Source organism: Electrophorus electricus, chromosome 17 (genome assembly GCF_013358815.1).
Source record: "Electrophorus electricus isolate fEleEle1 chromosome 17, fEleEle1.pri, whole genome shotgun sequence".
NCBI lineage: Eukaryota > Metazoa > Chordata > Actinopteri > Gymnotiformes > Gymnotidae > Electrophorus > Electrophorus electricus.
In genome coordinates, this window is record NC_049551.1 from 689,585 (window position 1) to 715,000 (window position 25,416).

The 25,416-nt window shown below is 47.7% G+C and overlaps 2 protein-coding genes across 7 annotated transcripts in view; one reads left to right on the forward strand and one right to left on the reverse strand.

Annotated features, from left to right (window-relative positions):
* Nucleotides 1-25,416, forward strand: part of aak1b (AP2 associated kinase 1b) — a 37,478-nt gene that overhangs the window by 6,246 nt on the left and 5,816 nt on the right. For 2 of the 5 annotated variants that reach the window (XM_027018241.2, XM_027018243.2), the window contains 17 exons: nt 2,309-2,430; nt 2,733-2,814; nt 2,952-3,084; nt 3,290-3,393; nt 3,565-3,650; nt 3,757-3,923; nt 4,296-4,366; nt 4,854-5,120; nt 6,530-6,705; nt 6,943-7,160; nt 7,245-7,325; nt 7,595-7,654; nt 8,235-8,339; nt 8,992-9,081; nt 9,249-9,389; nt 9,595-9,693; nt 13,840-18,083. In XM_027018241.2, the coding sequence (XP_026874042.2) occupies nt 2,309-2,430; nt 2,733-2,814; nt 2,952-3,084; nt 3,290-3,393; nt 3,565-3,650; nt 3,757-3,923; nt 4,296-4,366; nt 4,854-5,120; nt 6,530-6,705; nt 6,943-7,160; nt 7,245-7,325; nt 7,595-7,654; nt 8,235-8,339; nt 8,992-9,081; nt 9,249-9,389; nt 9,595-9,693; nt 13,840-14,516 (2,679 nt within the window). In that variant the 3' untranslated portion in view covers nt 14,517-18,083. Of the gene's footprint in view, nt 1-2,308; nt 2,431-2,732; nt 2,815-2,951; nt 3,085-3,289; nt 3,394-3,564; nt 3,651-3,756; nt 3,924-4,295; nt 4,367-4,853; nt 5,121-6,529; nt 6,706-6,942; nt 7,161-7,244; nt 7,326-7,594; nt 7,655-8,234; nt 8,340-8,991; nt 9,082-9,248; nt 9,390-9,594; nt 9,694-10,087; nt 12,529-13,839; nt 18,084-25,416 lie in introns of those variants that run through there. The other 3 variants (XR_004777071.1, XM_027018245.2, XM_027018242.2) reach the window with 3 other exon arrangements.
* antxr1b (ANTXR cell adhesion molecule 1b) overlaps nt 14,929-25,416 on the reverse strand; it is a 28,050-nt gene continuing 17,562 nt past the window's right edge. Inside the window, exons 14-18 of one of the 2 annotated variants that reach the window (XM_027018246.2) lie at nt 24,959-25,000; nt 23,836-23,931; nt 23,545-23,712; nt 22,415-22,495; nt 14,929-20,886 (exon numbers count right to left, since the gene is read on the reverse strand). In XM_027018246.2, the coding sequence (XP_026874047.2) occupies nt 20,368-20,886; nt 22,415-22,495; nt 23,545-23,712; nt 23,836-23,931; nt 24,959-25,000 (906 nt within the window). In that variant the 3' untranslated portion in view covers nt 14,929-20,367. The other variant, XM_027018247.2, reaches the window with a different exon arrangement.

Here is a 25,416-nt window from a genome sequence, read left to right on the forward strand (position 1 = left end):
TTATCAGTTTATGTGGCTTTTTGTTCCAGAGTATTAATAACGTATCCAAAGATAAATCCAAACCAAAATCACACTGAGCAAAGTGAATCTGAACGGCGAAGTGTAAGACGTAAATAGTCTTCACCGTGGCAGGGCGGCACGCCGACATGCGTTTAACTAATCTAAACGGCCACTTTTACCGTCCTTCAGACTAAGAACAGCACCTCCTCACGTAAACATCAACATGCAGCATGAATAATTGTAGTGTGAACAAAATGTCATAAACTTTACGCAACAAACCAATGTAATACACAAAATGGAAACTTTTAAACTTTAATCATACAGCTACAGCACACTGGTCCCTAACTGTTGCTCAGTAATCAATTACAGAAAATAACAAAAGAAAATTAGTTGCCAGGAAACCATCGATGCTTAATATTATGCATCATCTACACTTTTTTGGAAGCCCATTAATAATGTTGGGGCCCAGCATTACTCTGATTTCAATAACAGATACAGCTCACTGATCGTCTTTATAATTTATTTGCTTGTGTTTTTAGAAGAGCAGCTTGACAAAATCCTTAATCTTTTCAGTGATGGGTCATGAATTTCTGGATGCAGACTCATCCATTACAAACACAAGGTTACCAACTGTGAAACCTCATTGTGTTTTGTTCCATTTCTGTCATTGTTGCAGCAATGGAAGGTATTACCTGAGCCATATTTTCCAGAATGGGTCTGCAGTGTATTGGGTCTGCCCCCAGTGCTGATGAACATGGGAGTCGTCTTTGTTGGACCAAAGAAGGGGGCAGAAGTGGTTTTACTTTTATAAGCTGGTTTGGAATTGGTGCTTCCAAGTCATTGGGATAATCAGATGATGGTGTGAGTAGCTAATCTTTCAAAATGGCCTCTACTTCACATTAGACAGTCAACAGGACCTCATCATCCAGCATTTGGACCTCAATCACTGAATAAACACCTTTCTGCTCTCATACACTGTAGCTATGACCTTCATGAAGGGGTTTAATGTCCACATAAAAAAATTCTTGCTTGCATAAATGAATCTTATGCAGTGGTGTCTCAGTGGTCAAGGTACCAGAAGGTTGCCAGTTCAAGTCCCACCACTGTTAAGTTGCTACTGTTGGGCCCCTGAGCAAGACCCTTAACACTGAATTATTCGAAGACGTGTTCAGTCATAATTGCAATATGCTTTGGATAAAAGTGTTAGATATATGCCATAATGTAAATGTAGATCTTGGATGTAATTTTGGTCTATCTCCTTCACTGCTTGCTTCATTTCACTGTTAGAACTCCAAGTTGTTCCATTGTCAGGTTTTCTTTGACCTTGTGCCCTTCTACATGTAAAACCTCTAATGGTGTTTACAGGAATCAGAGTTGAGTGTGTGGGCCATTTCCCAGTGTAGTGCAGAGCAGGACAAACAGGTGAACATGAAGCCAGCTCTTAACCAAGGAACTTCCTCATTTTACCTCGACTGGTCTGAAGTCATCTACTCCAGCGTGAATGGAGGGAGATCTACAGAGATTCAGACAGCTGGTTTGATGTGCAATTTTCTCATCCCGTCTGACCATGTGTTTACGTCATCCTTGCATCATTTACTTGACCAGTAGAACTATTTGTGCCAAGAGGCCTAGGGGATCATAGACTGAACCATCTAGTGGAAAAATACCTCATTTTGTTGACAAGTGTGGTTTGATCGTAATGCTGAAAATAAAAGAATTACACTCAACGTCACACTAAGTGGGGATCTGATCTCCAGTGAAGCTCCAGTGTCTTTACTGCATTTACTGAGTCCAGCACCACCTTTGGCACACTTCTGTGAGTACAGACGCCACCTTTGGCACACACTTCTGCACAGGATGAAAAGCTGTAGGTAGTCTGATGTTCTCAGGATGTTCATGTTGATGGTCGTCCACCGTATTTAGCGGAGCAGATGAGTCACGTGTTGGGGCTGATCATAAGTCACGTGCAGTGCATATTCAGCACTTTTTAATTCTGTTTTGCATTGAGTTTTTAAGGGCGGAGGGTTTATATGGAACCGGTGTGTTTTGGACACATGCAACTTTTTGGTGTGTAAGGTTTGTGGGGTTACTGAATTTATGTACTCTGTAGACGTTACACAAATGGGTGCATACGAACCACTTGACTCTGACATTTGCTGTAAACAAATGTAAAGCTGCTTCATGACATCTATTGTAAAAAAGCGCTAATATAAATAAATTTGACTTTGGCAATACGGAAACTCTGCTTATATGGCTGCAACACCTGGTGTGTGTAGTGAGAAGGTGGTGACTTCTCGGTTCCTTTCAGGTGGAGAACATCTTGCTCCATGAGCGTGACCACTACGTCCTGTGTGACTTTGGCAGTGCCACCAGGAAGTTCCAGAACCCCCAGAACGATGGGGTCACCGCAGTGGAGGAGGAGATCAAGAAGTATGGGCCTGTATAACCCGCTTCTAATGGGCGTGCTCCAGTTCCCCTGCCTGGTTCCTTCCTCTTCCTCACTCTCGCTTTCAACCTCTCGCTCTACTGCTTTCTATATCTCTGTATCTCCCTCTCTCGCTTTCTCTCGACTGGTGTTCTTGTTATAGCAGTAGCCCAGCTCCCAGCCACAGTGTGCTAGCACAAGTCCTAAAGCAGCTCACTGAAATCAAACTGCTAAGTGCTGTGTGCTGTATTCTTACATGTATATAGGCCACTGTTTATGATGTGTGTGTGTGTGTGTGTGTGTGTAGGTATACCACACTGTCTTACCGTGCCCCTGAGATGGTGAACCTGTATAATGGTAAACTCATCACCACCAAAGCAGATATCTGGGTCAGTATCCTTATACGCGTATCCTACGCATGTGTATTTAGAAACAGACTGAATGTGCTTTCAACCAAGGGTTACAAACTATGACTGACTGTCTTTCTGTCTGTCTGTGTGTGTGTGTGCGTGCGCTCATCACCCAGGCTCTGGGCTGTCTGCTCTATAAGCTGTGTTATTTCTCGTTGCCGTTTGGAGAGAGTCAGGTGGCTATCTGTGACGGGAACTTTACCATTCCGGACAGCTCTCGATATTCCCATGATATGCACTGTCTGATCCGTGAGTTCTCCTCATCAGACCACACCACTCCGCTCTATAATCAGCAGACCAGTCTCATCAAAAACACTCCCACATGCGTCTCCTCACAATCATAACACAGGTTCTCTGCTGCGGTTGTGGGTGTCTCATTAATCTCTCCCTGATGTTTCCTTCTTCTGTCCTACTCCTGTGGTGGCTCTGGGTGTGGGCGGTGCTGACGGATCAGGCTATATGTTGGAGCCGGATCCCGATAAAAGGCCGGACATCTATCAGGTGTCCCACTTTGCTTTCAAGCTGGCCCGGCAGGACTGTCCTGTGCAGAATGTCAAGGTCAGTGTGTCCCTCTGCTGTGCCTCCCTGTGGATGTCTCCGCTCTCATGCTGTCTGCTGCTGTCGGTCCTTCCGCTCTCGTGAATGTCTGACTTTTTCCTTTCTGAACGGCGGCAGATTTGAGGTGTGTGTGTGTGTGTGTGTGTGTGTGTGTGTGTGTTTCTTTCCCAGAATTCTCCACTCCCTGCAAAGCTCCCTGAACCGGTCAGAGCGAGTGAGGCAGCGGCTAAGAAGAGCCAGACACAGACAAAGGCCAGGTACCTGCCCCTGGTCCCGCCCCCGGTCCCGCCTCCCACTGTCTGTCTCTAACCACACAGCTCTGTCTCACTCTCTTCGTTCGCGTGTGTGTGTGTGTGTGTGTAGGCTCACAGATCCCATTCCCACCACTGAGACCTCAATCACCCCTCGGCAAAGGCCAAAAGCAGGCCAGTCCCAGCCTCAGCCTATAGGGGGTGCCCTGCCCCTGCAGCCTGCTGCCCTCACTCCCCGCAGGAGAGCCAACCTTCCAGCCAGCCCTGCACAGCCCATAGGTACACACACACACACACACACACAGCTTTTTTTCAGAAGTGTCATTCCTGCTGATCTGTATTTATACCCTGAACACATTGGTTTCCAAAAGTAATTTAAAATATTCCTTTACAGAGTGCATGGCCTTGCTGAAGAAAGAGTGTGTGTGTGATCGTATAACACATTTGAGATGTGAACACACACAGCCTCTGATGGGCCATTCAGAGATTTGATTTCTTTGTTCTTTTTTTACACTCTTACTTGCCACGTAGTTTCTCTGTAGAAGGTCCTGAATTTTGTGTGTAGCATCTTGGCTCACTCACTTTTCTCTTCTCCTTTCTTTCTCTCTCTCCCCTCTCCCCCCCCCTCCCTCTCTCCCTCTCTCTCTCTAGCTGTGACAGTGAATTTGCCTCAGCCTGTTGCAGTGCTGCAGACGCCCACCAGCCAGCCTCAGCTCAAACAGGTGAGACATGTGGGTGTGTCCAGGGCTAGGGCTTGACTGTGGGCGTGTTTAGGGGCGGGGCATATCTTCATGCCACATAGCACTGTTGGCAGAGTCTCTCTCAGGCAAGTAAGGGAAAAGAAGATTTAATGAGCAAAACGGTGCCGAGTTCTTTATTTATATGGCAGACAACCAACATCTGGAGCTGGAGAGCGTTCAGGACTGAACTCTTCTGTGCTGTGTGTTTGTTATAAAAACCAGGCTGGCTTACACAGGAAAGACAGACAGAAACAGAGAGAGAGAGTATGAGAGAGAGGTGGATGGATGGGTGAAAAACTATTGATCTTGAAGGGAAAATTGGGTCCAACATAAGGTTCTTGAGCCACCAAAGTAATGTGTTCTGTCTGGGGTTTGCTAGAGTATGTAGTATTGTGTGTGTATATAATCTCCGCACAAACAAACCGTGAGGGCATGTGTGTGTCTGGTGTGCCTTCATGCTCTGTGACAGCCCGTGCAGCCAATCCCAGCTACATCCGCAGCACCAGGAGGCGGAGCTCCAGCAGTGACTAGCCCCGCCCCATCAAGCCCAGCCCCACCCACCGCACCAGCACGCAGTGCTCGGCGCAAGCAGACTGCGGCAGCACAACAACAACAAACGCAGCAGCAGCCGCCTCTGCCTGTGATTGGCCCAGCCGTCCAGATGCCACACCCACCGCAGCCGTCTGCACCGCCCCCCGTTCCAACTCCGCCCACTCCACCCAGCACGGAGGAGATGGTAACCAACCCTGTGCATGTCTAGTTAACCAGCACTGACCTCACTGTAAGCTCTAAAACGCACACACGCACACAGACCCACAGGCAGACGCACAGACACGCCTGCACACACACAGAGACACACAGTCTGTAGCAGATAGTCCAGAGCTACATGGTACACAGTTAAACTAAAACCCATCAAAGGGAAACACTCCAGGAAAATACAGTCCAGTGTCCAGCTTTTGTTCAAGCCCTTCGTGATGGGGTGTCTCTTCAGTCTACGTTTGAGGACAGCAAGGGACACTGTTGTATGAACGTGTGTGTGTGTGGGTGTGTGTGGGGGGGGGGGGTGTGGGAGGGGGTGCTGGTACAGAACAGTCTTGAGGTGCGTGTCCCTCGTGTTGTGGGACGGCGGTGATTCAGACATGAAGGGAGTGAGATGCGGCGCAGGGGCAGTGGAGGCAGGAAACTGGGATGTTTTTGGACATCAGGCTTTTAATGGTGACAACAGGAAGCCAGTGAACTTGGGTGGTTCACTGGAAGACGAGTCCTGCATATATTTTCTGGATAAGCTTTCGGGTCTAGTGGCGTATCATTTCTCCAGAATGTGTTTATTTTTACTGCCTCGTGTGCTAATAAAGAAAACAGTGCTACTGTCATCCTCGAATGCTGCTGTTTTATGAGGAATTTTCATAAATTCTCATTTTCCCCCCTAATTTTCTCATTATTGTATTCTTAGTCACTTCTCCTCCCTGTCAGACAGCAGCAGCCAGCCATGGTGGTCACATGCTTACCCAGAGGCTCCTGCTGCCAATCACCGCATTTTTGGAGCTGCGGCTCATTGCAACGTCAGGAGGTGGAGTAACAATCTCTGAGGGTAGCGCGGTCCAACCCCTTATGATGCATTATACCCCTTATGGAGCTCACAGATGCCCATGATTGGCCAGTGTTGCTGTGATTGACAGGGGAGAGAGTATATGCCACACCTCTTCCCTGAGAGAACTGCCAGTCTCAGGCATCCCTGCTAGGACTCTGTCTCCAACACTCACCTCCTGCCTGAGACGTCTTGTTTTTTTCTGATCCCATGTCATGGCTGAAATGCTAACAGTGTTGTCTGTTACAGAGCTTATATGTGTTTCACACTTTGTCACCATTGATCCCTGTATTCTACAGTGTTCTAGTTCATTGGTATATTGGACTCTAACCTACTGTACTGTACTAGGATGTGTTCTATGAGGAAATGACAAAGCACTTTTGTAAGTCGTTCTGCATAAAAGCGTCTGCCAAATGGCATAAACATCATAATTCAGTGTATTTTGTCCTTTCAGAGTTCGTTGACGTTCACTTTTCTTCTGCAGGGATTAATCTTCCACGAGTACCTCTCTCTGCCATGCAGTATTCCCTCATTCTTTTTTCTTCTTCTCACTCCAGCCTGCAAAACCTGGCCTCTCTCAGACTCCGCCCTCCTCCCCAAGGACGGCTCAGAAGGCAGGCCATAGGCGGATCCAGAGTGATGTCACGCACAGCGCCATGTTTGGTGTTCCTGTGAGCCAATCAACACAGCAGCTCCAGGCTGCCACAGCCGAGGCCAATCTCAACAAGTCCAAGTAAGAAACGTCCCGTAACCAAGTAAGAAACGTCCCGTAACCCAAATAACCCCCCCGCCCAACCTCAACCAGTCCAAGTAAGAAACGTCCCGCAACCCCTGCCAATGTCAAACAAGACCTTTCCATAGTGTGTTGATATGGTACTGATGCATACACAAGCTTTTGTGTTGTGGTTGCTGGGTGTTTGTAGGGGCTCTGTTGGGCCAGACAGGGTGTAATCCAGTGCTGTTCTGGCAGGTCAGCCAGCGCCACACCCTCCAACTCGCCCCAGTCCTCCCAACAGTGTGTGTATGAGCCTGGCCAGCAGGGCGGCACTGTAGCCCCCTCGACCCCACAGCCGCCCACTTCAGCCAGCGGCCCTGAGCAGCCCCAGTGGAACCCATTTGGCGACGACAACTTCTCCAAGCTCACGGCCGAGGAGCTGCTGAACAAGGACTTCGCCAAACTCGCTGACGGTAAATCACACGATCAGAGACAGGGCGAGGCAGTGGACGCCACTTCTGACTGATATAAAAGCAACTGTGTGCATGTGCATGCAGAGTCTGCAGAACCCGTGAGTGTGCCCACAGAGGAGCTTGTCCCTGGGCTGGACTCCACTGACCCCAACCTCCAGCCTGCAGGTACACACACACACACACACACACACACACACACACACACACACACACACACACGCTCTAAATGTAAAAAAGCCAATCATGAAACTGTTCACACATATGCTGAGCAGGACATAGCAGTGCTCTTTACAGCCTGATTCTTTAGGATGGCTGAGATGCAGAAATACTGTGACAATGTCCAGCCCACATGATGATCCTACACTGTCTATAATGGGTTTCTCTCTCTCTCTCCTCTCTCCTCTCTCTCCTCTCTCCTCTCTCTCTCTCTACAGCTGAAAGACCTGCCGATATTCTGGGTTTGGATTCAGGTGCTAGTTTGCTGGCTGTTCCAGGTGTGTGCGCAGTCAGTATTGTCATTTCTTCACCTCCGCAGCTGGTTCTCCTGGAGCTTTTTCATGTGTTTTTGGGCAGTGTGGAGCTCTGACAAGGTGGCCGAGGTTGGCTGCACCAACGTAAATTTAACATTAAAACGGGCAGAGAAAGAGCTGCACATTGAAAAAGTGGAATATCATGATCAGAGAGGAACCGCTGCTAAAGAGAATGATGAGTCAGTCAACAAGAAGAAAACCTCCTCAGTCAAGAAGGGCGGTCACATTGAATACTCCGAGACCCTCCGGGCTGGAGAAAGATTTGCTGCAGTCGACAATAATCACATTTCTGCACTAAAACCAGAGAAGAGATTCTGTGCAAGACTCGGGGCAAGAAGGCAGATATGAACAGAAGACTAATATAATTTGATGAAGATGCCCCCCCCCCCAGCAGACCTGCAGAAGCTTAGGGAATATTCTGAAGAGAAATTCCTGCTGAAATACCTCGGAAAAGTGGACATTTAAATGCTTTTTCCTAGCGAGTGTGTGTCCTACTCACACTTTTGTGTGATGTGCAGTGAGTTTGTGTGTATCTGTTTTACAGAAAAGCTTATAGAAGGCCTGAAGTCTCCAGACGCGTCTCTCATGGTGCCTGACCTGCTGTCTTTGGCCGATCCCTTTGGCAGCTCTGTGGAGGACACAATAGAGGGTACACACCTGTACACTACACACCTGTACGCTACACACCCATGTACCTGTACACCCACCTAAGATAATAGGTGAAATATAATTGTACTTTAAGCGCGAGGGACCAGAAATGTTTTAACCTGAATTTAAAAATGTCTACATTTGGAGAACATCTAAGTTCATCTGAGAGTTGGCTTTTGTTCCGTGTAGCTGAACAGCTAAAAGCTGCTTCACCGTATTTGGTTGGTCTGCATCTATGAAGCTTGCAGACATCCAGGGTTTGTGCTCTAAAATAGAAAAGTTTCTTTTTTGGGGGGTGGGGCGGGTTGTTGTCGTCTGAAGCGTCCCTGCTGCCTCGTTCAGAGCGCTGTTGGAGGGAACGGGCACGTGTTGGTGTGGTGAACGTGTGCAGGGCGTTGATGAGATTTCAGGGCCTCTCTGCTACCTTCTTCTGGCCATGAGTGTGGAAATCGCATATTTAATGGAATAATAAAGGAGGGAAATACTTTTACGGCCCATTTTACAACAAGTAGAAAGTGCTTCTAAAATAGAAATGACACAAAAAGAACTTTTTGGTTTAGATACTCAAATGTATAACAGCTGTTTCTGCTGTTTACTAAGCCATCTGTCACTGTCTCTCTCTGTCTCTCTCTCTCCTGCACACACACACACAGCTGGTATTGAGGTGTGTGTGGACTCACTGATTCCTGGCCTGGTGGCACCTCAGACGCACCCTGTGCAGACAGACACAGCCGTGATGATGGGTAAGGCCTGACCCCTGAAACGCAGCACTGCCTTTGTGTTGGGCAAGAGTGCAAAACCCCCACACACACAATTTGTCAGAAGTGAAGCGCTTGGGACCTTGTAAGAGTCAAAGTAAAGCAAACACAGTAACGGTGTAGCGTCTGGCTCCCCTCCTCTCTGTCATCAGCTGGTCAGCCTCTCTGCTGTCACTCACTAGATGCTCTGAGTGGAGAAGACTCTCTTCTGGGCGGTCCCCTGTCCTCTGGCTCCGCCTCCTGTCTAGATGAGTTTGCACCTGTTTCAGGAGGCTCTGCCCACAGTGTGACGGGTAAGAGTGAAAATTTCTTTCCTTTCTGTCACAGTTTGCCAGTTTCTTTCAGCTAGACTGAACTGGGCAATGTTAATTGATCAAGACAGACAGAATATTGATTGATTCTGGTTTTTCACTCCTTCACCCCCCTGAACTCTTCATCCTACTGCTTTGTCTTTCTACCCCCACACACACTTTGTACAACACACACACACTCTTTCAGACTCGTCGTGTCTGATCTCTGGCTTTGACACCGGTGCGGAGGAGGCGGCGGGAGACGACTTTGACCCCATTCCTGTGCTGGTGTCCAAGACCTCGCAAGGTAAAGGTGTTGGCTGTGAAGGGTCAGGGGTTAGGGTCAGGAGGCCAGCTCTGGAGGGTTAGGGTTCGGAGGGTGGCCGTAGACGGTTAGGGTCAGGGTCAGGAGGGCAGCCGTGGAGGGTTAGGGTCAGGGGTTAGAGTTAGGGTCAGGACCCACTGCTGTGCTGTAACATTCCACCTTCTGTAGTTTGTTTCTGGGTTGCTGTGACAGCGACATTTACAAGACGTGGCTTTTAGGTTGCCACGGTTACAGACCTGCACTCTCATGACTACTTACCCTGTTCTGTTCTTTCCTTCTTCCTTCTCTTTCTCCCCCCCCCACGTCTTTTCCGCCCGCCCCACACCCCCTCGTGCGCCTACCACCTTCTCCCGTGCCGTGGCTGGTCCGCCTCCAGGGGCTGCCTCTCTCAGCGCCAGCGGCGGTTCTGAGTCCAGTCTGCCGAGCCTGGCCCGCTCCCTGCTGCTGGTAGACCAGCTGATCGACCTGTAGAGCTTTCCAGCCCTCCGCTCTGCGACTCCTCGGACTCCACCCTTCCTTTGGTTGTCTCCTCATCTCTTCATCCTTCCTCCATTCTGGCTGGCCCCTGGTCGTCTCATCTTTTCCCCCTCCTTCATTACCTCTTTCCTCATCTGTTATTCTGCATCTCTCCATCCGTCCATCCCTTTGGTTTTGTTTTTTTCTTCTTTTCTTCTTTCTCCGTTCATCTGTTCATCACAGGCTCATTTCCTTTATGCTCGTCTTCATTCACCCCAGAATGGCGCCACCTGCGTCTGTTCTTGGCTGGCCATCGAGATGGTGCAGTATCCACTGCTCGCGCGCGCGCGCGCACACACACACACACACACAATCCGTCACGTTCTTGCATGCATCTGCCTTCTCCAGAACCTAGACTTCATGTCTGAGTTGTATTGGTCGCAGTTTTAGGTGCGTGTGTGCGGTCCTGTGTCCGTGCACTGGTTCGGTCCTCCGGGCGCATATCTGGTGTAGAGCAAAACCTCCACGCACATGCGCACGTTGGAGGCACTGTTGACAGATGCAGCCGTCCTCTGTGTGGGGGTGTAGGCTGGGCGTGAGGGTGGAGTTCAGAGTCCACAGTGTTTCCACTTGTGCCATTAATCTCGGCCTTCCTTCTCCATGGCTGTGCGTTAGGAGTTTAAACACACACATGGACGTGCGTGGCACTGCTGCTCCATCACACTGGTCTCCATCTGGTCTCCATCTTCTGCCTCAGTCATCCTTCACCCTGATGCCACCGTGTAAATACTGTCGGTGTGGTGCGTGTGTCCAGAATTGTACATGCAAATTGATGTATATCTGCAATATCTCCCCGAGCACTAGGACGTAATCTCTTCTCATGTGTACAAACTCCAGAACCGTCTTTTCGCCCTCATAGTATACGTTATGATGCATTACTTTAAAGAAGTATTTCATATATGGTTAAGATTATATGTGAATATGAATAGTGTGTTAGAGAATGAGTGTTTGGAATGACTCTCCATATAAAAATACAGATATATGTATATTGGTCACAGTTATTAAGAAGAAATCTTTCTATCTTTGTCATATGTGCTGAGCTGTGTTTTGCGAATGTGAAATCTTTTCTTTTTAATTCCTTGTGATGTACTGTTCCAGCTAGATGGCAGAAGGACAATCCTTAAGCATCTCCCTCAGCAGCCGCCCTGTGTAGTCTGACCTGATGTCTTTGCACCAACTGCAAAATGGCTTTTTGTATCTTTTCTTTTCTTCTTTTGTCTTTTTGCTTGTGTGGTAGTTCCTGATTGTCTGGGTCCTTAAATGACCCGACTGGTGGGTGAGTTTCCTCCTGCTTACGTAGCAGTGTTTGCTCCAGGCTCTCCTAACACACACACTGGAGCATGAGTGTAGTTCAGTATTTACATCTAATTTAAGACCTTGTTGTGCACAATGTTTCAAAGAGTACTGTATGTATATATAAGTGTGGGTGTGGGTGTGGGTGGGTGTGTCTGCAGTTGTGTTGGATGTCTTAACTATCAAAAAAAAAAAAGACTGGTATAGCAACGTCTGCGATAAGCACATCCTCCTCCTCCTCCCCTCTTCTCCTCTAATCTCAGATCCATTGCACATTTCCTGAGTGAATGCATGGGTTGTGATCTCAGTGAGGATGAATTATACTAACACAAGCCAAACAATAACTGAGCTGCTCATCAGTGGATAGAACAGAGCTCATTAAATATTCGTCCCCGTTTAGCTGGAGGGGACCATGTGTCCTTCACCTGCAGGAGCTCGGTTTCTTAACTCCATCTGTCCCTGCGAGAGGTTGGCCCGCTTCGCTTGGCACTGTGTTAGTGAGCTCAGAAAATATCTCAACAGTCCGGCAGAAGCAGAGGACACCTGTCTCTGTCCTGTCTGTCTCTCTGAGGATCTGTCTCTCTCCCTGGATCCCATCTGTCTCTCTCAGGTCCTGTCTCTCTCCCTGACCCTATGCAATCCTGCCATTACATCTGCTCGTTGGATACACTGCTGTAGTGTTGCAGAGGGCTCTTGCCTTGCAGGTAGAATTTTGACTTGTGTAGTTGTTTTAAAAAAAAAACAAAAAAACCCCCCCTAAATCCCAGATTTAAAGGTCCCTGACTTCATGTTTGGCTGTTTTGTTTTGTTTTTTGTTTTGTTTTTTTGCTGAAGTGGTAGAAAACTGATATGACCATGTTGATCACTGGGGTCAGAACCATCTCTGGACTCTGTAGCAAAACCCTAAGGCGCTGCCCTAGTGGTAGAGCCGAGCTGATTCATGTGCACCTTCTATTTTTGTGAAAAAATATTTAACAAAAGGGAGTTCAATAAACATGTAAATGTGAATGTTAAGGGTTATTGTTGTTCATTAGCTCCAACACTGCTCACTAAACCTCTCTCTACACACTGCAGACTTTAAACGTGACCACTCACCACACCAACACTTCCTGTGAAACACCTCATGGCTTTCAGTTCAGATGAAACCTCTGCCTCTCACCTGTTAACCATGGTTTCCCATCCTGGGAATAAGTCGAGTTGTGGACTAAACCACAGTGCCACTGGTAATGTGGGAATTCCCGGAGGAGAATTCTCCTCGGAAGAAAAGAGCTTTTCAGTTTTGATACCGAATCATTTATGACTGGCTAAATCCTAAATGTATTAAACACTATCAAACATTTCTTCATTTCTGTAGTTGTCATAGCATATAGCATCAAAGTCCACATACCAGACACTCTGCAGCTACACACACTGGTACACACCTGCTTTATAGGAGTGTTTTTAAAATATGCCTTTAGACTGTTAGCAGAAGGCAAGCACCAGCCAGACTCAGCACTTGATTACTGCGAATGTCCGTAACTGCGCCTGTTGCCAGTGACTGCAGTGCAGTGTTTAGGGGCAGACACCCCCTGCCTGGGTCTCTTAGGCCTCCTCCACATTACGCATTCCTCTTTGGTCCCTTCTAGAGTGTTTTGCGTGTCTGTGCGTGCGTGAGGACACACAGTTGTCTTCTGTTCTTTCTATTATAGGTTTTATTTTGGCATTTGTTTCGTCCAAAGTCATTTAATAAACTGCAGGGTGGAAACGATTAAAATATGCAGATGTCATGGTCACAGTGGGCTTGTTCCTCCTTGGACAGCTGGAGAGTGTGTGTGCGTGTGCAGGGAATGAATGCTGACGACGGCCTCTCGTTAGATCAACGCCCCTGCAAATACTGAAATATGGACAGAGCTCCGTCTACTACAAGCCATCCACAAGCTTGGGTTGTCATTTTAAAAATCACTTACATTTAGTAGATAATCTTATGGTATTGATTAATGATTTTGGATGAAAGTGCAGACACATTTGTGTATTGATTGCTGTGTGAATATTTCAACGGTGTCCATTTCCTAAGAGAGAGCCGAGCTGAGTTCATGGGCAACCACGTTGGTGTGTTGGGCTGGATTTGACCTACTACTTCCTTCCAGTACAAACTCTGTGATTTGGGGGGGGGGGGTGTGTGTTTTAATTACATTCCTTAAAAATACTGGAATTTAAAATATTTGCAAAAATTTCAGTTTGCACAAAAAACCTAAACCTGTTTTCCACACTCGCGTAGGCCCTTCCCCTATATGCTCACGTCATCAGCTCTTTCACCTGGCACCCTCTCGCTCTGTACAGGTCAGCCGGTCGGCGTGAACGGGTTCCCACCAGGAGGCTGCATCCGCCAGGGTTCTGGAGACTGGAACAGCCCAAGAGCCCTGGAGGAGGAAGACAACGACATTCTCTCCACCTGCCGTGGCTCCAAACCGCTCCTGCTGGCTGCAAGGCTCATCAGCCCCCCCTGTGGACCGCAGCCAGCGGGCCTGGAGCACTGCCTCTCGCCCCCGCTGGATGTGTTCTACAGTGCACAGTTTCCTTGCGGAGGCGCGGACGTGTTCAGCACCGCTCCGTTCCCACACAGAGCGGCGGCACCGCCGGACGTCTTCGTCCAGGCCCCGTTCGGACCGCGTAAGGAGAGCCCTCTCTCCCAGGCCTCCGAACTGGCTGCCCTCCACCTGGTAACCTGCCCTGCACCCCAAGACCTGGTGCCACGCCCACTGGGGCAGAGCCACACACGATTTCCAAGCTGTACAGAAACTCCCGTCCTCCAGCAGCCAATCGTAGCGCACCGTGTGGTCTCCAGTGTGGGCCAGCCAATCGCAGCGCACCGTGTGGTCTCCAGCGTGGGCCAGCGAGCGGCAGTGGGCTCGGTCCCTGTAGGCCCCCTCCACTCCTGGACCGTGGGGCTCCGGGCAGTCAGTGACCCCTTCCAGACAGCACCCTTTCAGCCCAGGGGACCCCAAGGGAAGCCATAATGTTGGGGATGTGCAGCCACACACATGCACAAGATGCTTGGAGAGGAGTTCCTGCTGTTCCTGCAAGGCATGTGTGTCATACTAGCAGGGTGTGTGTATACGCGCGCACACACAGGTGAGCTTAACTGTGTGTGTGTGTGTGTGTGTGTGTGTGTGTGTGTGTGTGTGTGTGTGTGTGTGGGCGTGGCTGTAGATAGGCACATCCCCCTTGTAGCAGTAGTGATGTGGTCCAGGGCCCCTCCCTCAGACTACCTCAGCTTTCTGCTGTGTTTGCCCCTACATAGCACTTTATTTCTGCTTATGCCAAACCTACACAAAATGATTCCTTGTATCCAGAGCAGTATTGAGTCTTATACATATCCAGTGCTGAAGAAGGAAAATGTGAATATGAAGATTAGTTGCATGTAGTGTCTTTTTTTTTTTTTTTTTTTTTTTTTTTTTTTTTTTTAATTGTTCGCTACATGTTTTGTTTCTTCTCATCACAAAAATCAAACCTCAAATTCTGACTACACAGCTGCTGATTGGCTGAAGGAACCCAATCTCTGGGGAGATCTGATTTGTCCTCGGTCTTTGCACTAAGCCTGTCTTTGCAGTGTCTCTAATGAGAGCTCGTCACATTGAAGCTGACTGTTATCTGTGAGTGTTAAGAGGCCTTAGTGAGACATTGTAACACTGTTCTCTTCGACCTGTCCGCAGCAGGGTCCAGAAACAGTCAGTTGGACCTAACACAGGTGTCCTGCTTCAACACCTAATTCTGGCGCTCGCAGGGGACGTGTGTTACAGCAGGACAGGTGCCCAACCCTGCACCCCTACTTTAGATTGTGCAACCATCTCGCAGTACTGTAGTGACGCGACGTCTTGTCTGCACAAGTGACGTCTTATTTGTAGTTAGGCTGAATTCTCCAGACCAGGTGTACAAAGGATCCGTTACACATGGTGAAGTGAAGATCATCCATGCTTGGGTGGGAGTGTTCCTGCTCAAGACTGTACCACGATGCTTATTGTTCAGATAAAGGCTTTATGGTTTAGAAATCTTGTGTTTCTCATTTTTATATCCAACTGACCCAACTCAGACACTTTTTTTTTTTTTTTTTTGTGTGTGTGTGTGTGTGTAGACCTTTAGTCTGGGACTAAGGTTTGACGTCTTGGTCATTTTGTCAAATTGTTAGTTCTTCATTTCAGAGCTGCATGGTGGAGATTTGACTCCAGCATTCCCTGAGATGATTATCTGTCAGATCGTCAAGTCTCACAGACGTTTACGCAAGCTGCTGTCGATTTGCTGCTAAACGTTTTGTAGCACAAATATTGACGGCTGTGATCAGTCAGGTTTTTATCCGATTTAGACTCTATCTCTTTGTACTTCTTTTTTTGTTTTTTTGTTTTTTCTCCCCTTCCTCGCGAGTCCTTTGAATTCGGAGAGTGTGGACAGTTGCTCTGTGCTCTCGGCGAAGTCATCCGGTGTGACGGTGTTCTCCGGCTGGTGACACTCTGGCCAACGGGATTCACATTGACAAGTTGGAGATTGAGGAAGGGGAGAATTGTTCAGGCTGAAGTCATTCTCAGTGAAAATTGATGCAACAGTTTTCAATTTAAATTATCCAAGAAATGACACAGCTGTGACTTCCTTTCCTCAGTCTGGTCTCTGATTCACCAGACTCTCCAACCGTTTTCACACCAATCAGTCGTCTGAAATTTGTGTGTGTGTATCACTCCCACAGAGAGGGGTGGAGTCTGATTCACTCCCACAGACTGTTGGAGCCATGACTGAAAGACACAATGGCCTGAGTACAGTAGGTATCTGATGTAGTATAAAGTGAGATTAACTGGTGTTCTCTTTGGTCTGATTAGCAGAAACAGCCTCTCCCAAACACCAAGACCACTGCTCCTGCCATGATCATGAATAACCGTGCATTTACATCAGACATTTACTGCCTTGTCAGGCAGCGGAACATCTACAGTGACTCATCCCTGATAGCGTGCTGTTAGATTGCGTTTCAGTCGGTCATACCCACTCGCTGTGGTGTCAGTTTCTGTGTCCCTCTTCTTTCATTCCAACACCTTCCTCAGTTTGGTTGAAATCAGGACGAACGCTTCTGTAAGAGCAGACTGGTGATTTTGAGTAGTGGCTCTGTCTTCATCCAGTGCTTTTTTCGTGAATCATCTGGTCAGCTAGTTCTCACAGCCACTTTTATGGGGTGAGCGGAGTACTGGTGTGCTGGAGCAGCTCCAGGCCTTTGGGTGCAGTCTCGGTTTGGTAGCTTTCTAAAAGTTTCCCTCCTCACATTTCAAAGCAAAAGCTCGTGATCTGACAGCATCAGATAAACAGTTCATGTTTTTCCTGGATTTGACCAATTTTGTGTGTGTGTGAGAGCGAGATTATATAAATACACTGGCCACCATAAATGGAAATTGGACAGGTGACCCTGGAGTGCGGCATAAACTCTGGTGGCTGTGTTTCGTGGATCAGTTTCAGTGTGAGTCCACATTAGAATGTGGCAAATTGAGAGATCTAAGCAACTTCAGTTGAAGGTTGGTTATCAGTGTTAAACTAGACTGGGCTGGTGTTTGTTAGTGCCAACCATGTGGAGTGTTCTCATGCTGAGTGTAGTGTTGAGTATACTGACAATGGTGTGATCAAGAAAAAACCTCCAGCAAACGTGTATCCTGTGGACATAAACAACTCGTCAGTGACGGGTTAGAGGAGGATGTGAAGACTGCAGCTCTGTACTGGTGCTCCTACTAACATGTACAACACGCTCCTTAGCAGAGAGGGGCTATAACAGCAGACGATGGGTGTGAGTGACGCTGATGTCTAAGGGAAACAAAAGGACTGGATCACTGAGCAGTGGAGAAACATCACCTGGTCAGATGAGTCCAGATTTCTGTCCACCATGCTGATAGGAGGGTCAGAATTAGGCACAAGCAGCATGAATCAATGAGCCCTTCCTGTCGGACGTTAACAGTCCAGGCTGGTAGAGTTGGAGTGATGGTGTGGGGAGTGTGTTCCTGGCACATCCTGGGTCCTCTACCTGTGGATGGACGTTTAGACAGTAGCATTGTGGCAAACCAAGCTCCTCCCTTCATGGCAGCTGTTTACCCTGTGGCGGAAGGACACTTTTAGCAGGACAATACACCCTGACACAGGGGTCATGGATCAGTTCCAGGAACATGAAGGCGAGTTTTCCTTCTCTAGTCCCCAGATCTTAGTCCTGTAGAGCATCTCTGGGATGAGAGAAAACGGGCTGCTCGGAGCTCTCTGTCTAGTACCTTCATCTCACTTTCTAGTATTTGTTAGTCATTAATAGCATCACATGCACCACCCTTGTTTAACTACCTCAATATCTGAGACTGAAACGATTGATGGTGTCTAACAACTCTCATTCTGAATTTATGAAACTGGATTATTACGCAGTTCACCAGTGTGGGAAAAGTCTTAAAGCTGCACACGCACTGATGTATAAGATGTGGTTGTTTATTTACTTTATTGTAGGATCTATATTGTCTTTAAGAAATAATAAAGCTCATTCATAAAGCTCTGCTTGATATTACAGGGCTCTTAATGGCCAAGATATGGTATATCATACTGACTTCTTGAATCTTTACAGTCCATCCTGTTGAAAAGGGGCATTTAGATAACCATGACCTGCTGACACAGAGCTGCTAATCTCCACAATCACTTCCACCATCCGGTAGTGAACCCGGTTTTTCTTCTAAAGATTCTAAAGCTTTTAAAGATGGAATAGCGTCGTGGAACATGCCAGCTGTACAGCTGTTGAATTACAGATATGAAAGCTGCTTTGTGCTGGCTCGCATGTAGTGTTTAGGGGATTTGGTTTTTATTTTGTAGTTCATACCTTGTGGTCACTTTTAAATTAATATACAATATTTTTATCATATAAATGGTCAGTTTGAATCTGAATGGACTAAGAGAGCCTCGCAGTGACATTTTGTCCCAGAACCACAATGAGCCCTGGACCCACTCAGGTATGTAGAGCTGCTCTCTGAATTTGAACACCTGTTTGGTTTTCTCTCTCTCTGTTCCTGCCCTTCACGGACCCACTAACACCCTCGCCTGTGTCATCACTGTAACTGCCCACAGGAAGCCACAGTCTCGTCTCGTCTCGTCTCATAGAGACCTGAGTAAGCAAGAGCCAGTGCCGCTGCACACAATGTAAAGGGTTAGACAGCCATGAGCAGCATAGCAATGCACCCTTCATAGCTGATATGTCACCTGACAGGATTAACAAGATGACATCTGCCATCTGAGTAAAGATTAAACAGATAAGTCCTGAAGGTTGTGACACCACAGCACTGAGGTACAGGTTACTGTCCTGGTCCAAGCCTTTTCTGTTTGGAACCAGCAGCAGAAGGAACAGCCCAGGGCCCTGTTTCCCAAAAACATCTTGGTGTTAAGATCCTCTTAAATGACTGCTCCATCCCATACTCAGTCCACCATTTAAAGATGATCCTTTTATGAGGCTTTTGGGAAACCCAGCTCTTTGACAAGACACACCTGCTACTTTGTGTTTTCAGAAGCACTGTGGAAAAGGGAGGAGAGGTGGTGTTTTACACACACACACACTCACAATCAACACGGCCTCGTTCCACACCAGACTGATCCAGCAAAGAGGGTAGGAGTGAGATTGAGATTAGAAATGACTGAGAGAACAGCATGCTGCAAGATGCGCTTTTATTAAACAAACAAACAAACAAAGGTTTTAATGAGGAAGAATTGCCAGGCACGTTCACAATAACACATAGGTGACTCTGGGCTGTAACTGGCGTGCAGAAGCGCTCTCTAGGATACAGCCCTAACCATTCAACCTCACCACCTTCTGCACAAGCAGAACCAACTTCAGCTCCAGAGACTGAAAGGAAGCAAAGCGCTCTGCAGGATTTGTCCCGCGGCAACGCTGCCACAGGTCACAGCAGACGCGCAGGCCTTATCCGAGCTGCAGGACAGGCGTCTGCAAGCACTTACTCTTGAAAATTAATGCTCACTGCCATATATACATATTATAAGCCTGCATGTAAAATATATACATATTAAAAGCCTGCATCTTGTCCCGGAGCAACACACAATTAAAATGTGCTTCCATTACCCTCATAGGTTTCAGTTTAATCTCTGACTCTACTCTTCTGTTACAGTATATCCCTCATTTTTAAAAGACAGATTCTGGCATCGTTATGTAGTTAGCATGTGACTTGTGTTAGTCAGGAGTCAGTCAGCGTGTCTGATCTGTCAAGTAAAATGGATGTGCGTTTTGCTCCCCATCTAACACATTAGTTTCGTCTTTGCATAGCATTTTACATGCTAACGGGGTCTCCTGCTACTGTGGCTAACGCTAACGGGGTCTCCTGCTACTGTGGCTAACGCTAACGGGGTCTCCTGCTACTGTGGCTAACGCTAACGGGGTCTCCTGCTACTGTGGCTAACGCTAACGGGGTCTCCTGCTACTGTGGCTAACGCTAACGGGGTGTTCTGCTACTGTGGCTAACGCTAACGGGGTCTCCTGCTACTGTGGCTAACGCTAACGGGGTCTCCTGCTACTGTGGCTAACGCTAACGGGGTCTCCTGCTACTGTGGCTAACGCTAACGGGGTCTCCTGCTGAACGTCCAGGCCTAGTCTGCTCAGACCACGTCATCCATCTCTTCTTCCAGATTGATGGGTGATGCCCGTGTTCTGCTGTTTCCTCTGCATGACGGAGGACTTGTTTGAAACAAAATCTTTTTAAAAATCTTCAGAGAATTAGAATTAGTGCTGCTCGTCCCAAAGACTTGACAGGAGACTTCCCGTCCAGGGAGACGTGAACGAGAACACATGACCATGAGATCCACTCTGAGATCTGCTCAGTCCTGGAGGCCTCGGACTCCTCCGTCAGGGGAGGGGCGTGGTGGAGGGCGGGACGGGGGAGGAGCTCGAGAAGGCGGCGCAAACCGAGGGGGTGGAGGCAGCACGCTGGACGCTGATGGAGACAGACAGGCAGTTGGTTCCTGAGTTGAAGGGAGGAACCCTACTGGAGAGAGAGACATTGGAGGAGTTGGGGGTGGGGAGGGGGGTGGGATCAGGCAGGCCTGGGGCAGTTCTCTGGTTGGAGGGGGAGTGTAAGGAGGTGGAGTTAGACCAGATGGGGGTGGAGTTGATGGAAGAGGAGGCAGGGAGGAAGTTGGAGACTGGGTGGAGTAGGAATCCTGACAGGGGTAGGAGGAGTGGGTGGGGTAAGTGCCATGTGGGGTTGGAGGCAGACTGTTTTGTGGGACAGGTGGGGCCGCACTGTAGGGCAGACTGTAGATGTGGCGGGAAGCATTGTTGTCTGGGTAACGAGGCGGTGGGCACGATTTCACCCGAGTGAAATTCATACAGCGACCCTACAGAACAACAAAATATCAAACTTGAAGATTTTTATTTCTTCTAATGTAAACAAGTTAAGTTTAGTTAGGCAAAGTAATAAAATAGTAGTTATGTAATTTTGCTGTGGGTCAGGTCTTGGCATAGAATTCCAGTCAATACTAAACACATTGATTAGCCACAGCATTTAAACCACTGACAGGTGAAGTGAATAACATTGATAATCTCATTACCATGGTGCCCGTCACGGGGTGGGATAAATTAGGCAGTAAGTAATGGGAAACTGCTTTGAAAAATTCTGGGGACAAGAATGCAGAGCAGGTGTTGCATTCAGATGCCCCTCAAACTCACCTTCCCTTTAAGAAATCTCGTCCTCAGCACGTGTTTGCTGAACAGGGACCAGATCTTGTGGACTAAGGTTCAACGGGTCAGAGCTGTTTGGGGTCATGACAGTTCTTACAAAATATTAAGCCGGTGGTTTTAATGTCAGGGCTGATCGGTGTACATTGTGAAGAGTATGTATTCAAATGTTATTCAGGTATTACAATTTCCTTTAATTTCCACATTATTCATCCATTAAGGATCAGTGTTCATGTCCTCTGTTTGAAAGTAGCTTTCAACGAGGACTGGTGTCCTTCTGTTCTCTCTTTCAAACACCAGTGTTCTCATGCTGCGCTTTACAGCTGTTCGGCTGATTTTCAGCGAAGCGGGTGGTTCACGTCGGACTGTGACGCACGGAGAGGGGGCTTCGTGTCAGACTAACGCGTGGAACAGTACACTCAGTAAAGACACATTGACTCTAAAACAACCCACTGATTTCTTGAGTGCAGAGTAAAATCATTCTCAAGTCGAGTATATTGTCCAATGCAACAGAACATGCTGACATGCCATTATAAATCATTCTCATAAAAATCAGTCAATCTGTCTAGCTGGTTTTGCTGGCACTTAGGACAGATTGTATTCTCGATAGCTGATTGGTAAAGTGAGAGGACGCTGTATTTGGGGAACCAGGCGTGGGAGGGGAGAGACACTAGTCTCCTGATTACATCTCCATTACCTCAAACCAAACATGTCCTGGGGGGTAAGGAGACTCGTGTTGGCTGAGGGGTGTTTAGTGTGTGTGGCTGGAGGGGTTGGTGGGTTGTTTCACACTGATGTGAATACACTACAAGCTTTGAGCTTCCACACATACCATCATTGCGCAAACTGCATAATAATACTTAGTAATACTTATTGTTTATTACACTTATCATTGTCTGAGATGGAGCTTATCTACGTCTAGGTATCAGCAGTGATTCCTGTATTTCTACAGTGTTCTAGTTCATTGGCATCTTGGACTCTACCCTACTGTACTGTACTAGGATGTATTCTGTGAATAAATGATGAATCACTTTTCTAAGTCACTCTGGATAAAAGTGTCTGCTAAATGCCGTAAATGTAATAAAGCACATACCCCTAGTGTGGGGGATTTTCTTAGTGAGAGGGTTTTGTTTGTTGTTTTTGGGGTGTTTAGAGAGATGGTGGTGTTTTGGGGGGGTGCTTAGTCACCTCCTCTCCTGGCTGGGGTCTCATGACGGACACACGGTCGTAACCCCTCCTTAGCCATACCCCCAGTGCATCCATCTTGTCCTGAAATGAACCGCATTGAGATATGTAAGACTCCAGATACATACGAGAGGAAACGGTACTCCAGGACACCACCACCGTGAGCACAGTGCTTTGTGCTGTGGCCTGTGGAGCCGTTCTGTACACGGCCGAAACGCTTTTACTTATGGTGGAATGTGTCCTGCATATGTTTCCAACTGCCCACACAGCAGAGAATAAACAGGATGTTATCTGCACTCGTGCACTATGGGCTGTTTCCCTCCACTGCAGCTGATCAATGACGAACACAAAACTAACCCAGACGTGTTAACGAAGACCAAATATTAGAAACCTTTTTTTCTCCCTCCTTTCTTCACTTTTTTCTGGCTTTCTCTCTGTCTGCTGTCTCGGTTGGGGCAGTCTACGCCAGCCCAAACCCCAGAAAGAGCAGACAGAGGTATTTGTTTTGTTGGGAAAAGGACCAGCTCTGCAAAACCCATCTCCCAAGGATTAGTCCAGTTCAACATCTGCTTCAAGTTACCCCCTCCTCCCCTCCTGTACTCCCCTCCCCTCTCTCCTCCTCTCCCCTCCTCCCCTCTCTACTCCCCTCTCCTCCTCCCCTCCGCTCATCCCCAGCTGATGGGAGTTATTATCAAACAATTCACCAGCTACAGCTGCTCCAGTGTGTCATGGTGGCTTCCGAGAGCTCTCTCCTGCTCTCCATAGCATCAGGACAGACGTGCTACTGAACTTCAACACCATACAGAACCACAATGGATCACAATGACCAATCAGGGCGTGTTGGTCCAAACTGCTGGTCTGTAGCTCAGAAAGCACCTGCTTCTGGCTGTCATGATTACTTTCAAACAGCAGCACTGACCCAAGCAGGGAAAGTGTCAGTGCACAGCACAAGAGAGGAGGGAGGTGGTGTTTTGGTTTATGTAAACAAACGAGGATTATGGGGATGGATTACGGTGTCGGTACAAATAAGAGATCTTGGAGAGTTTATTCTCATGGCAGTTAGTGGAGGCACTCTTATGAAGCCTCTCACTCTCACGTGAGACAGGCTGTTGGGTCCCAGTGGTTATGATTACCTTAATGGGTGAGTACCACTTCTGGGGGGAGATGTGTTTGTGGGTGCCGTTGTTGAGGGTGTGTGTGGGGGGGAACTCAAACTCCTGCTCTGGCATCACTACCCGAGCGTTCTTTGCTTTCTCCAGCTTCGCACCTTCCTCTGTGGAACCTTTATCTCCCCATCGCACCTGGACTCAGGAGCACATGTGCATGCACACACACACTCACATTAAAACTACACAGTAACCACGTGTGTGTGCGCACACACACACAGGTTCAGTTCTTCTCCACCTTCCTCTCCTCTTCCTCACCTCCATGCGTTTGATGCCCCCGATCCCTCTCCCGCCGTAGTACGATGCGTCCACCGTGGGCCACTTCTTCTTCAGATATCCATCATCATCTTCATCCTACAGTGAGGCGAGAGGGATAAAGGACAGCAAAAATGTCTGTGTCTGTCCACTCTCATCCCAGCCATGATGGCATGTGATGAACAGCTTTCCGTGTACCACAGGAAATGATGGTTTTATCTGTGTGCACCACATGCCTGGTGTGAGAATGGTGAGTCTCATTCTCACCCACACATCTCACACCAGGTGTCACATGAAAGAAACTGAACCTCCTCATCTGTTCTTAATAATTCATCAGTCAGTAAGTGAAATGGCACAAGGGCTTGGCTCAGCACGTGTGCCCTAGGAGGGGGACGGCCGTGCTCGCGGTCCAGAGGAGCGGGACCATCCTGGAAGGGCGGGTCTAGAGTGTAAGAGCAGTGGCAGCTTCACAGTTCCAGTACCGTGATCTTCAAGGCTGAGGATAACAGGCTCTGCCCACAGCCCACCTCCTCAGGCATTTCCTGTTTTTGAAGATCTGATGACAACTCCGTTGTAAAGCAGAAATATGACTCTCCCCAGCTAAGATTGTGAAGTCACAAATACCAATCTGAAGTGGTGACCCAAAACTTTGATACTGCAGTTACTTTCTCAATTTATCATTCTTTCATGTTCTTTATCTCTGAATCCGATGCCAAAATAACAGCAACAGAAAAATATCTGTATCTTGGCAGATATAGATGCTTCTTTACATTTATATGACTGTATATTCTTGATAATATTAGGTGTGATGTAAAATTAACAACAAATCTCTCTGTTTTATGGCCTCTCGCATTTCACCACAGTGATCTCAGCTGGGAAAACTGTGAACAGGTTTTGGGCCAAACTGTGAAAGGAAACCACAGTCCAAAGAAGCTCATCTCAGCCTTTCAGACGTGCAGTAACGGAGTGTCTACGATACTGCAGCTTAGGCAGAGAGAAAGAAGATGGGAACACTGAGCAAACTTCAGCTAGTCTTGGAGGTTTGGAGTTTCAGGGTTTAGAGTTTTGGAGGTTTAGTTAGCTGGCTGTGAACGTTCAGGGGAGAGGAAACACGAAGCAGCCTCACCGAGCTGTCCTCCATCACCGGCGGGGCGGGCTCGTGGATCACCTGGGGGCACGAACAGCAATGGTTTCACCTCATGACCTTTACCCTGATTACAGCCACAATCAGTAATCAGACACATCAACCACAAAGTTACAAGTAGTCAGACAGAAAATGTGAGCTATCCACTCTTAACCTGCTACAAGTTCAGAGGCTTTAGCCAGAGTACAGCAGAGATGACATATTTTCTATCTAAAAAGAACACATAATCTACAGCACTGTTCTTTACAGAGGTACTGTATCATTCTTAAAAGAAAAGGCATTTCTTTCAGTTTCCGTGCTTTTTTCATAGTTTGAAAATGTGTCTTGTGATTTCAGACAGACAGGAATGTGGTCTGTGTAGCTTGTGGCAACTCCAACTCCAACTTTGTCAAACTAATCTGGAAACTTTTTTTAACGGGACCTGTAAAATAAATACTGAC